This window comes from Triturus cristatus, chromosome 4_1 (assembly GCF_964204655.1).
Source record: "Triturus cristatus chromosome 4_1, aTriCri1.1, whole genome shotgun sequence".
Lineage (NCBI taxonomy): Eukaryota > Metazoa > Chordata > Amphibia > Caudata > Salamandridae > Triturus > Triturus cristatus.
Window position 1 is genome coordinate 1140060427 of NC_140585.1, and position 13563 is coordinate 1140073989.

At 42.5% G+C, this 13563-nt stretch overlaps 1 protein-coding gene across 3 annotated transcripts in view; it reads left to right on the forward strand.

Moving 5' to 3' along the window:
* The window catches only part of LOC146856190 (coagulation factor XI-like), a 211615-nt gene that overhangs the window by 126921 nt on the left and 71131 nt on the right, over positions 1 to 13563 (forward strand). For all 3 annotated transcript variants that reach the window (XM_085654241.1, XM_085654243.1, XM_085654242.1), the window contains 2 exons: positions 8684 to 8846; positions 10684 to 10796. In XM_085654241.1, coding sequence (XP_085510367.1) covers positions 8684 to 8846; positions 10684 to 10796 — 276 coding nt within the window. The remainder of the gene's footprint in view (positions 1 to 8683; positions 8847 to 10683; positions 10797 to 13563) is intronic.

The window sequence follows — 13563 nt, forward strand, 5'->3', positions numbered from 1 at the left end:
GGAGAGTGAATTATTCATCTAATTGAAACACCAATTTGTCACAAAACAATACAATACACAGAGACACAAAATAACAATTGTTACAATGCAAAAATTCAAACAAATCACATAAACAATACATCAACTATAATCACATATTACAAAAATCTTTGTTGCTCAGGTTCTGTAATAATGAAAACAACTTTTTTTTTTAATGAAAAACGCCCTTCACACTGACGTTACAACGCCCTGCTTCACTTCTTTCTACAAGGGCAATACCAAACAGTGTACCTATCGAGCTCATGAACAATCCCAATTGTAGTTTAACTTAATTCACACCATGAGCATCAGTGGTAATGCATACATAGAACACTTGTTTGGTGGAAAATAGAAGATGCACTCCAAACCCTAATGTATATCTTTAGAGGTTCTCCTCAGGACTCAGAACACACAAAAGAGCTCTTTTCTCCAAAATGAGCCTTTCAGATCGAATGATAATATGTGAAAAAATAATATGTCAATCAAAAAAAAAAATGGTCATTCCAATTGAAATGTGGGTTTTCTGGTGTTTGACGGTAAGGATTAATTGATATCAGTAGTGGGATGCATGTAGGTGTTTGATTGAACTTTCTAAAAGTGGCATTATCAAAATTGTAATAAAAAATCTGAGTTTACCATTAAGGAGAGTTTATGATTACAATTCCATAGGTACCAAACATGACATATCTACCTCCTCTCAAGTAGGAATTGCAGCTTATTAAATGTAACTACGACTCCCCTATGTTAGCCTTCTGTTGTGCACTATCATCCTACAATCATTACTGTATAGCTCACCCATTAATCACTCCGCATTATGTCTTACCTTTTATATGTACTAATAACATTGCACTGATTTATGATGTAAAAGTCATCAGCTGTTCTTATAATCTTTTTAGACTTTTTAACCAACCAAACGTTTTTAATTATGAAAGTAGCATGTAATGTATTTGTAAATGGTTTTAGGTAATCATACAATAAAGAATTCTACTATGTTCTCATATGGTAGGAGTAAGCCTCACAGTAGCGGAAAACTAATTTGGGAGTTTTTCACTACCAGGACATGTAAAACTTAAAAGTACATGTCCAACCTTTTAATTACACAGCACCCAGCACCCAGCACCTGTGGCTACCTATGGCCTACCTTAGTGATGACATATATGGGATAAAAGGGGACTGTAAGACTTGGCAAGGGGTTTTAAATGCCAAGTCGACATGGCAGTGTGACATTGCATTCAGACTGCAATGGCAGGCCTGAGACCTGTTTAAAGGGCTATTTAGCTGGGTGACACAATAAGTTATACAGACCCACTGGTAGCATTTAATTTACAGGCTTGGATTGGTTAACATAGAGTTTCAGTATGCATATTTCAATGTGCATCGATATATATTTAATAAACTAATGATAAACTAATAGAGTGAGTTGTATTCCTCAATTCTTCATTCTTGATTGTTTCTTCTTGATGTGTTAAATGTACCTTGAACAGGAGCACCTCTTCACTTCACTCCTCTCCATGCCACTCAACTGTACACCACTCCACATGAATGCACTCTACACCACTACTCTATACATCGTTTCAGTGTAATCTGCTTTCACCTCTGTGGATACCAGTGCTACATCGTTCCAAGGGGCTCCTAGTGCCCGAATATTTAGCCCTGGTGGGACTGGAGTCACAGGCCACGACGCGGTCATTCTTTCTATCCGCACCATCAGCAAGGGGGACTGCAAGTCCCAGAGGACAGTGCGAAGCCCGCAGTTGCCGCCAGTGAGGGGGAGGCTTGCCATCGCGCTTAAAGAGCTGCGTCTCCCCCCGCGACGCGGGACATCGTTTCAGTGTAATCTGCTTTCACCTCTGTGGATACCAGCGCTACATCGTTCCAAGGGGCTCCTAGTGGCCAAATATTTAGCCCTGGTGGGACTGGAGTCACAGGCCACGATGCGGTCATTCTTTCTATCCGCACCATCAGCAAGGGGGACTGCAAGTCCCAGAGGACAGTGCAAAGTCCGCAGCTGCCGCCAGTGAGGGGGAGGTGTTGCCATCACGCTTAAAGCGCTGCATCTCCCCCCGCGGCGCGGGACATCGTTTCAGTGTAATCTGCTTTCACCTCTGTGGATACCAGCGCTACATCCTTCCAAGGGGCTCCTAGTGCCCGAATATTTAGCCCTGGTGGGATTGGAGTCACAGGCCACGACGCAGTCATTCTTTCTATCCGCACCATCAGCAAGGGGGACTGCAAGTCCCAGAGGACAGTGCGAAGCCCGCAGCTGCCGCCAGTGAGGGGGAGGCTTGCCATCGCGCTTAAAGAGCTGCGTCTCCCCCCGCGACGCAGGACATCGTTTCAGTGTAATCTGCTTTCACCTCTGTGGATACCAGCGCTACATCGTTCCAAGGGGCTCCTAGTGGCCAAATATTTAGCCCTGGTGGGACTGGAGTCACAGGCCACGATGCGGTCATTCTTTCTATCCGCACCATCAGCAAGGGGGACTGCAAGTCCCAGAGGACAGTGCAAAGTCCGCAGCTGCCGCCAGTGAGGGGGAGGCGTTGTCATCACGCTTAAAGCGCTGCATCTCCCCCCGCGGCGCGGGACATCGTTTCAGTGTAATCTGCTTTCACCTCTGTGGATACCAGCGCTACATCCTTCCAAGGGGCTCCTAGTGCCCGAATATTTAGCCCTGGTGGGATTGGAGTCACAGGCCACGACGCAGTCATTCTTTCTATCCGCACCATCAGCAAGGGGGACTGCAAGTCCCAGAGGACAGTGCGAAGCCCGCAGCTGCCGCCAGTGAGGGGGAGGCGTTGCCATCGCGCTTAAAGCGCTGTCTCTCCCCCCCGCGGCGCGGGACGCGCCCGGGCAAAGCCCAGGCCAAGGGCGGGCCCGTCCTGGCCCGTCATCGCCAGGAAGAGGCAGGGCAGGGCCAGAGCTCTTTCATTTCTCCTCCTGGAACACCTTTATCACAAAAAACTTCAGAAGCTATTTCAAGGTACTGTGATGACTGTAGGCTGAAGGCTGTGTAATTCATTTGTAATAGTCTGTTATTTTTTTCTTTCTTATTTGGGGTGTCACTAAACTGACTATGTTTTAAAACTCTTGGAAAATTTTAATCATTAGAAGTTAGTCTAAACCCGCTTGACGATATAAAAAAAAAAAAAATCTGTTTACCAGTGTTTTTTGTTGGCGATTTGGGCAGCCGACTATCGGGTTGGGAATGGGTAAAAGAAAAGCTATGGAGAGTACAGGGGGGGCTACGTGCCCCATTAGTGGGGTGGGTAAGGTGGAAAAAGGCAAGGAAAGCAGCAAAGAGTGTATCTGCTGCCAATATTTGTTTAATGAATAGAATTGATAATTTAATCACGGAACGCGAAGGGCTATTAGGCGTTGAGCACCCTTCTGATATTGCTAATAAGGATTCTACTCCCCTGCGTTTAACCATTGTCCCCCAGATGTTTCAAAAATCTTTAAAAAAAGGAGTAGAGATTGGCTGTGAGTCCACAACTTTGGGCCATGGGCCAGTTTTGCTGTCTGACACTTCTCCTCCATTGTCCTTACCTTCCACTCATGATCTTGCGGGCTACCTCGAGCCCTCTATTATTTGTATGAATCGTTTTAATGTTCTGGCTGGGGAATCGGATACTTGGGGGGGAAGCGCACACAACACAACTTATCCCCTCTAGTAACAAGAGCTCAAGTGTGGTAGTTCCCACTAGCCCTATTCTAACACAGACCCTTATCCAGACGGTCACTTCATTAAAGGAGGAGGTTGGATCACTGAAAGGGATGATTGAGGAACTTATGGGTACCGTTAGGATGTTAGTCCATAACAGTACACTACATATGTCAGCAGGTTCTCGACTTTGTAACTCAAAAGAACCATCCAAAGCTGGTGATCCCATAATTTGCGGACAACAACACGCACCTACAATTCCATCCAAACAAACCATTAAGGCTTCAACCCCCATCCAGACAGCCCCCTCTGTAGCTCAGCCTTGTAATATTTCGCAAAAGCAAGTTTATTCACAGGTTGCCAGAAAACATTATAGGCCTACAAATTTAACATCAGATTCATTAATGGGTATCAATGCCCCAGTCCAACAGAATAAACAATTTACTCACCCTCCAATTCAGCCACAGTCGGTTTTTCTAGTTAATGTCCCCAAGACTGCTCTTAGTAGCGGCTTTGAGAATGCTGAATCTTTGAAAAATTAATCTATTAAGTGGCCACGGCATGTTAGGGGTTGCCGTTCGTTGATAAGGGAAGATATCATCAGGGCACGGAGATGCACGTCCAATAATAACTCTATGGACAGCATCGAACTAACCCGTACTAATTCTGATCTGGCGGAAAATCTTTTGGCATTAGAGTATAGGTCCTGCGCTCCGGACTCTACATCTATCCAGATCAGGCACTTCCAAACAATTACTGCAGCAAGGGCCCGTGACAATGTGTTATCTTTGCCTACATGTAGAGGGTCCTCACTTGAGGCAGTTGATTGATTACGTCAGGACTCACATCCATGCCAGGAATCTGAATTTATTCCAAATTTCAACATCATAAGCCCTCCTATCACTACTCAATTATGTTCTGTTTTTGAACAATCTCAAATTAGGGCAACAGCTAATAGAAACAGTAGCTACTCTGCCTGTAGTGTGAAGAACCATGGGGTGGCAGTAACTTGTGATACTTTTGTTACATCTTCTACTGCACCCCTTCTGGTCCAACCATTTTCTTCAGGAAATGGATTTTCCATTCTCCAGCTTAAGATCCTCTCATGGAATGTGGCAGGGCTCCAAAGTAAAATGTCTCTACCTGATTGGAATATCTTGATTGAGGAACACCATATCTGTATATTTCAAGAAACATGGAGCCTAGTGCCACTATATAAGTCTGGCTATACCGGCTTCTTTACACTGCTGCATATACAGGCAGGGGGCGGCCTTCTGGAGGTCTCATTGTTTGGGTTAAGATTGATATGAACTGTGAAATAAAGGAGCAGCAATGTGCGAGTCCGGATATTATGTGGCTTTCGATCAAGGGCACTAGTGGTGGCGAAACCCTTGAGTTGTTTAATGTTTACATAAGGGGGACCTCAGGGGGCAAAGCATCAGATATTGTTATGTCATTGGAACAGGAATTATCCAACTGCCATTTAGACTCGTATGTTATGATAGCTGGGGATTTTAATTGCACCTTTGAGCCCTTAAGCTCTGAAGATTTGTTGGGGGTAGATGAAGACGATGCTAAGTGGGGTATCCCATTGCTAAATATACCTCTCATCAAGATATGGTCACAGGTAGCAATACAGATCAGTGCTCTTACCTTAGAAGCTGGATTAAGGGCTGCAAATGGCAGAACACCCTCTGACGTCTCAGGGGCTAATACATATAATAGAGTGTCTTGCCCCTCAGGAATTGATTACATATTAATTGACGTTAGATTTTGGAGATTGATAATAGATATGGAAGTAGTTCCTTCTACTGATAGTGACCACAATATACTAAGCCTGACAATAGAATCACCCTGGGCTCCTTTTATTCCGACAATCCAGGGGACAGGACCTCTTATGAGGACAAAAGATTTGGTCCTCTCAAACTGTAGCAGGTTCCTTAAATGGCCAAGATTGGCGGCTCAAGAGTCTTAAATGGTTGAGATTAAGCGTATACTTAGCGAAAGCACCCTTAATTTGCGAGAGGCCCAGAGTGAAGAGAATAGTCTGTTTAGGGTCCCAGAGTTATATGGAAGTATGATGACTCAGTTGGGGTCTCTATTCATTATAAAGAATCACGCAAGTTATATTTCGTAAAAACTGCCGGACGTGGTTCAATGCGGATTGCAGAAAGAAGAAAAAGGCTTTAATCTCAGCGATAAAAAACAGACATTGCCCTCTAGTTAGGGAAACTAGAAAGGACTACAAAAATGCTGTTATCCAAGCAACGCGTGAGTGGGATGAGACACATTGGCAGAATTTAAAGGATGAAAGCGTGGCCAGGGATCCCAATCTCTTTTGGGATATGGTCAGGCGGTCAGGCAATAAAGATCCTGATTTAATCCGTAACCACATCACAAATCAGGATTGGTTCAACCCTTTTGGGAAACTTTACTCGGGGCCCAGCTTAATTTCTCAAGACGGGTCTGATGGTCATATAAGTAGTTACCATATTCAGGATGTCATTGTTCCCTTTAATACAACAGAAATAGAGGCAGCCATTAAGAAAATAGTTTCAGCAAAAGCCGCAGGCCCGGATGGTGTTCCGGGCGACCTTTTTCTTGCAGACCCCCCCAATTGGGCACTTTATATTATGGTTTTACTCAACTCGATTACAAAGGGTAGTGCAGTACTTGACACATGAAAAGGTGCAGAGGTGGTACCTATTTTTAAAAAAGGTGCTAGGGATGACCCTGCCAACTACCGTCCTATTAGCTTGATTGATGCTATGCAAGTAGTTGGCAGGGTGTTGCTTCAGAGAATTCACCACTGGGTGGATGATTCTGGGCTTGGGTAGACACACAAGAGCATTGTAACTCAAGATTAGGTAGACTTACAGATGAATTCTATCTACATAAGCAGCGCATATTTTTAGAACATTACTTAGATTTTATCCAGACACCACGTGACAGGGTACTTTACATCCAGTTCAGGATAGGCACACTCCCGATACGAGAACTAACTGTAAAATGGAGTGTCCCGCATCAGTCAACAGCGGATTGTCCCTGCTGCCAGGCTCCAGCTGAAAGGCATGGCCCATTTTATGTTTGCTTGCCCTGCTTACAAGAAGGCAAGAACAAGATGGTTAAAACCTATGTGTAATCTATTGGGCACTCGCGAACATAGGGTTGCCTTGCGTATTCTGAAAACGGATGCACGGACCCTCTTGGCCTGTGGCGTGGCCAAGTATCTTGGCCGTGCCTGGATAGTTAGGCTTAAAACATTACGTGTCACGCTCTAAATGAACTATTGTGTTTCTTGCGCATTTTTTATTGCACTTCCATTTTTATATTTGTTGTATAAATAGAAAATAAGCTGAAATTGAACTAACTTATGGCCACACAAAGTTTTTACCTGAAATTGTCCATTGTAATTTTTTTAATGGAAATTTTAATTTATTGGTTTTATGGATTGTATATTTTTAGATCATGATTTACCTGATAACTCGTATTTTTATGATGTCTGTTTGTATGTTATTGCTTTTAAGATACTTGTTATCGAATAAAGCTATTTTTGACTTGACTTGACTACTCTATACCACTCCACTCTACTCTGCACCACTTCATTCTAAGCCATTTCACTCTACTCTGAAACAACTTACTCTAAGTCACTACCCCAATAATCAGCCCGAGTTTTCTAAGTGCCTAGTGTCAGTAATTTTTACATTTGGGAAATTTCCAAAATGTATATTTGACATCCATACATCAGCAATGTCCCACACTTCCTTACTGTTTGTGCATCACAAAAGGCATAACTTGTCCAGCATACTCAAAACAAAACCTTGGATTACATTCATTATTGTCAGCCTTAGATGACCCCTTCACACAAAAACCTTCGAGCAGTACTTAAAGGTGTGCCTTAAGAGCCCATAAAATGAAATAAATAAATAAATATCAACAGGTACTATAAGTAAACAGTATTAATTATTGGCTCAATCCACCTTTTTCTTGTGGCAGACTTGCAACTGAAGAAGTCATTAATATCAAACACCTACTTTATGCTGTAATCTGTAGGAAAGAAACATGGTGAATGCTTTTGTGTAAGTTTAATATACTACTGAATAGTGAATAGTGTAGAAACATATGCTTATACTACATACACTTAGTTTTCAACTTAAACTAGGTTTACAGGAGTGTACAAAGGAATGGATTCAGAATGTAGTTACATATCCACAAAATCATATGTTTGTTGGTGATCTCAAGCAAGTGTAATGCATTTTCTTTACTTAACTGGAAATCCAATAGATCCAATTACGTACGCCATGGGGAGTGTAGAAAAGAGTTCCTAATAATGTTTGAATTAACTGAATTGTGTATGTATCTGGAATTCTTTATCAAAAGAAGTGAAATTCCACAAATGTCCTAACATAAGGCATGCATGCTACTCCCACTACATACAATGTGCGCACAAAGGGTAAATAAGAAAGTCACCACTTTCCGTGAGTACCAAGCACTTACATAGCTTTGTGTGTAAATCTTGGACATGTTTTTGCATTGTAGAGAAATCATAATTCTGTCCTTAAAGGGTAAAATGATTATTCTTCCTCAGACCAATGATGAGCTGGATGTGGAGTGTAATACTTCTTCAAGTTAGCCAGAGTGGCTGGATCACAAGAAGCTGGTGAATGCAGCAGGACCAGGGCTGTTTCAGTTTTCATGAAGTCTGCTTCATAGAGGTCAAGTTGTATGTTGCAGAGAAAGAATTAGTGGTAACATGCTGTCTGGTACTCCTATCAATGTCCATGGGTAAAGGATGCATAGGGTCACTTGCGTTACTCTGGAATTCCTTTCATTACTAGAGTCAGATAATTTTATTGGGTATCCCGTGAATAAGGAACTGACTTCAAGAATCGGTAATAAATAGGAAATATTCAATGTGCCTAATCTATTGTAATCTACTTTTTAAGTAATATCACACATTAGGTGAGCTTTTTGTATGATACACTTTGTTCTGCTTACTTTAAGGTTGTTTCACAAACACCTACAAGGACGTTGATTTCCTTGGCAGCGACATTAGGGCTGCCATTCGAGAAGACACTATAGAGTGCCTGGATGCATGCACCGAGTCCCCTGACTGTCAGTTCTTCACCTATGTTACAGAGAATTATAATCAAGCTCCAGAACTGCGGTAGGGACACAGTGTTATGGCATTACTGTGGAACAACATTGTGTGTGTTTTCTTTATTTTGTACAACATTGTGTGTTGTGGAACAATTTGACACTCTAAAATTCAATCTCACACCTATTCACATAAGAACTTCAAACGTTTTGCCACAGGCACAGAGGGACCAGGTAGAGAAACAGTCTCCACAATATCAAACAATATAATCAATCCCAAATGTATACCCATCAGCATTTAGAGAGCGTTACTTACCCATCAGAAATCATCAACCTACAGAGGTAAACAGCTCTTAGTTGGCAGTTGCAGTGACATTCTAATACATGTTGTATGTAGATCTCTGCTGTGGAGATTGTTGTTTTTGTTTTTCTAACAAAGATTTAAAAAAATTATTTGTTCCAGAAAATTGAAGTCTTTGGTGGCAGATATCTGGACTCTAAATTATATTGTGCTAACAAGCCATAGGTATGGTCTCACACATATCAGATCCACTTAGCATTATAGTAGATCTGTGCCACGGCGGGAATCAACTTTTTGGGCCACAGGTTTCTTCTGGCCATGACGACAGAAAAATACTTTACACCATCCACCCGAAATAGGGTTTACCATGTAATGCCTTCCACTGACAGCCCTACAGATGCTCCGTCAACAGAAAACCAAAGGTCTGGCTGCCATTAAATGAGGCAGGCGGACCAAGGGTTCGGATTGTAATGGAGTAACCTGTCTGCCAAACTCTAAATGAGGCTCTACATCATCAGAAGATATATAATCCATTGGTCATAAAAAATAAAGGAAATCTTGTAGATGAAGGCAATTGAATAGCACTCTATTCCATCATAAACATCTTGTTTAATCGAATATGAGCCAAAAGTGTTTGAAAATAAAGATTAAAAATGGAGTGATGCCTTACCATCATTAATGTAAGACAGAATTTCTGATATGATTGAGTATAAGCTAAGAGATTGTTGCATATTTAAGTCATAAACTTAGATGATACTCCAATCACTCAGTGTGAAACTATCCCTTAATCTATGATAGGAAATCTATGCACATATTATCTCATAACACATTTATGTTCAGGTGTTTTTGTGTAGCAATGGCTTTTTGGCTCATATACATAGACTCATAGGAAGCCTTCATCAGGATAAAAGGTAAAGGAGGGGATTTATAATTGGTCCCCTTTATGACAAGTTGACATAATACATATATTAAAGTGTATGACAATAGTCACACATTTTTGATAGAAATATCTTGTGAAATGATCCCTCTTGAAAATGTCTCTGAGCAAAATCAACATCTAATATGTACACTAAGGGCACTGGTCAGTGGGAGTCTTGTGCAGTTAGTTGGTTTGGAAACTAACTACACAAGACTACCGCTAACGTCATCTGAGCTAAATATCAATTTGCACGTTTACTTACGGGACACTGGATAGAATTGAAAATGTCTCATCAAGACATTGTCCTGACGTTATCTTTCATGTCTTCTTTAAACAAGTAATGTCCTCATGAAACCAAATTAAATTTAGAAGACAGAGCATGGATTTAATGGCTGAGGGGGCAGCTTGCATCACTGAGGATAGCAAATATAGCTTAACCTGGGGAAAGCTCCATTTTTAAATAATTACGTGGGATCAGTGTTTCATGCTTCCACCAATATGCACTGCAGTATACTACAACCTACCACGAAGGATGTACAATCGACGAAAACAATCTGTGGTATCATCAAGGCTGCGTATTTAATGAGAAATGTCTAGAATCACCGTAATTTTGTATGTTTATGAAAAAGCTCTGTGCTATCAATAAAGCAGTAACTTCAATGGGGATGCTCTGTCTTTTAATTCCAGTAAGATGTGCTTCCAGAAATTCGCTATGAAGCTGCCCTCTCCACCAGTCATTAATATCCTTGCCGGTGTTGTCTCTGGCTTCAGCCCAAGGGACTGCTATGACTACAACACTTGTAAGTACTGGAAAATAGGCAGGTTGATTCTTACGGCCTTGCTGAAGTGAAAATAGTGTGCAAATGCAAGAAATATTTTTGAGGTAGACAGTGTGACACTTATAGTTACCCAGTAACCTTCGCTTCATGTAATGAATTTAATTTCTTTGCTCGTCCTTTGCCCCATCTCTTTCGAAACTCAAACATGCCCTAATCAGCAAATGCATAATGTAAAGCTCTATCTCATTCCCCATCTCCTTCTAATGACAAATAGTCCTCCCTTGTTGGCTCCGTTGGATACTTCCCCATCCCCAAAGTTGCTAGCCACACCACACAAATGTACTCTCTTTTCAGACCAGAGAGCTCTTGTTTTCTGGCCAACAGACCACAAAGAGACTCTACCTGCTGATGTACAATGTTGACTTCATCTCCAGCTAAAGTGTAATTAAAAACGTTGAAAGTAATGCAAAATCCCACTGCCAGGCCCACTTGGGAGTGAGGTGAGCACTGGCTGTGGATGCAGTTCTATTTGTGGTCATCCAAGTTGACCACCAGCAAGGCAAGTCACACAACCACAGCAATTGTGCTTCATTCCATGTGCACACACCAACATACTTCTTCAAGCACTTCATTGCCCTCACTTTGAACCACCTTCCATACTATTTTCCAGTCTCAGGTGGCACCTCAGGTGGGAAGCTGGCTGCAAACTCTACCTCTTGAGCACTAGCAGTGGAAGCATCCAGGTGACACCGAGTCAAAGGACACAGTGGAGGTCTCACAGTACAGGACAACATGGTAGGGTGACTCAGAAGAAAAAGGTGTTTTTGCTGGTAGATGCTGCCAGGAACAAGAGAGTTTGATGGAGGAGGGTGGATGACCAGTTGGTTGTGGTTTAAGGTTTGTTGTGTGAAAAAAAGACAAGTAGAAATAGTGAGCAAAAAGCACCTACAGTGAGGCAGATGGAAAGAGTATTGTACGGAATGAAGTAAGTATATCGACTGGGTGTATCATGGAACAGACATGAATTTGACCCGTAGGAGTATGCCACCTACTGAGAGATGGGTGGTGGACAAGAACTGAAATAGGATGACCTGGATGAGATGTGTCCTGGAGGCAACCCCCTGTAGGAGATGTAAGAATTACATTCATGACTTCTGACATAGACTGATATTACCATATTCATTCATCTACCTGATCTTTCTTCATTCAACCACCACTTGCTTTTTAAACACTTCTTTCTATGTCTGCCCCCACTGTCTGACCCTCTGTATCTACCATCACTGTTTCTACTTCTGCCTAATCCTCTGACCCTTTTCTGTGACCCCCCTTAGTCTGTGTCTGCTTTCCAAGTCTTGCTGCCTACCATCACAGTTGTGATGGAGATCTACAAAGTCTTTTCCACTGCCTTACATTATCTTTTTCTCTTCTTTCTTTGCAGCTCCCTCTGTCTCTGCCCTCACTCCGTTGCTCTGCTTGCTAGTAATACTCATGTTGATTTGATCTTATGGTCTTCCTCTGCCCTCTGTTATTTATTTATTTATTTGAAAAGTTTTATAGAACGCTGGCTAGACCCGGAGATATCAGAGCGCTTTACATGAGGTAGGACATTGTTTCAGTACATTGTTACATAGTTACATCAGTTGCTGGAGCGTTGCATAACATATAAAGGGAAACAGAATAACATTGTTACATGAGTTACTAAAGCATACCATAACAGAAAAAAACGGCAAGGGGGAAAGTACTACAGGGGACACAGAAAAGTCAGGCTGGAAAAGGGGAGGCAGTCAAATATTCACGGAGGGAGGAGCTGGGGGAGGGAAAAGAAACACAACGAGGAGAGGAGGAAAGCAATGTCCGATGTCCGGCTGGGTAGGTGACGGCCAAGGGGTGAACCAGAGCCAAACTCCTCTATAGCTGCATAGGACAGCTCCACTGGACATCGGCCAAGGTTGCTCGGGCACCGCAGTAAGTACAGACAGTTATGGTATCCGCCCATGGGGCATTGTCAAAAAGTTCCATCGAGAGCACCGGTCATGGTGTTACTGAGAAGCGCAGTCTGCCTCAACCTTCAGCTCGCCCCCAGGTCAAGAGTGGTGAGAGGGGAGGTGGAAGGGACAGTTCCAAAGTCTACAGATCTACCCAATTCCTGAAAGAAGAAGTGAGTGTTGGGCATCTCTTCACTGCTTGCTCTCTTGTCTCAATCCTATGCCACCGCCAGCTGTCTCAAATGCCTGCCTCTGCTGTGGCTCATGCCTCCTTCTTCCTACCCTCATGTCTCCTAATGCCTTTCTTCTTGCCTACCTCTGCCTGCATTCATATATCCTTCCCTCATGTCTTCCTGTGCCTGCCCTCACCTCTCCTCACAGCTTCCTTCATATCTCCCATATTTCCCTCTGCCTGCCCTCAATTTTCCTCTGCCTTCTCTCATGTCTCCTTCCACCTCCGACATGTCTCTTTGCCTGCCCGCTTGTCTCAACCTATCTTTCCTCATGTCCCCCTCTGCTATCTCTCATGTCTTCTACTTGCATTCAGTCACACAAGGCTTAGGTGGAGCCAGACCACATCAGAGATGTTATTTCGTTTATTTATAAAAAGACAGGCCACAGCCCACAAACATTTCTACCACCTTGCCCATTCGCCTTAATTTTCATTTCAATTAAACTGCGAAATTAGTCAAAATAAATTCTGTTTTAAATTAATTTTAATTAGTGGGAGTTGATGTTCATCTCGCAGCTTTAGTTGGTTTGTGTATTGTCAAAGTATATCCGGATTTTAGTTTAGATGTTTT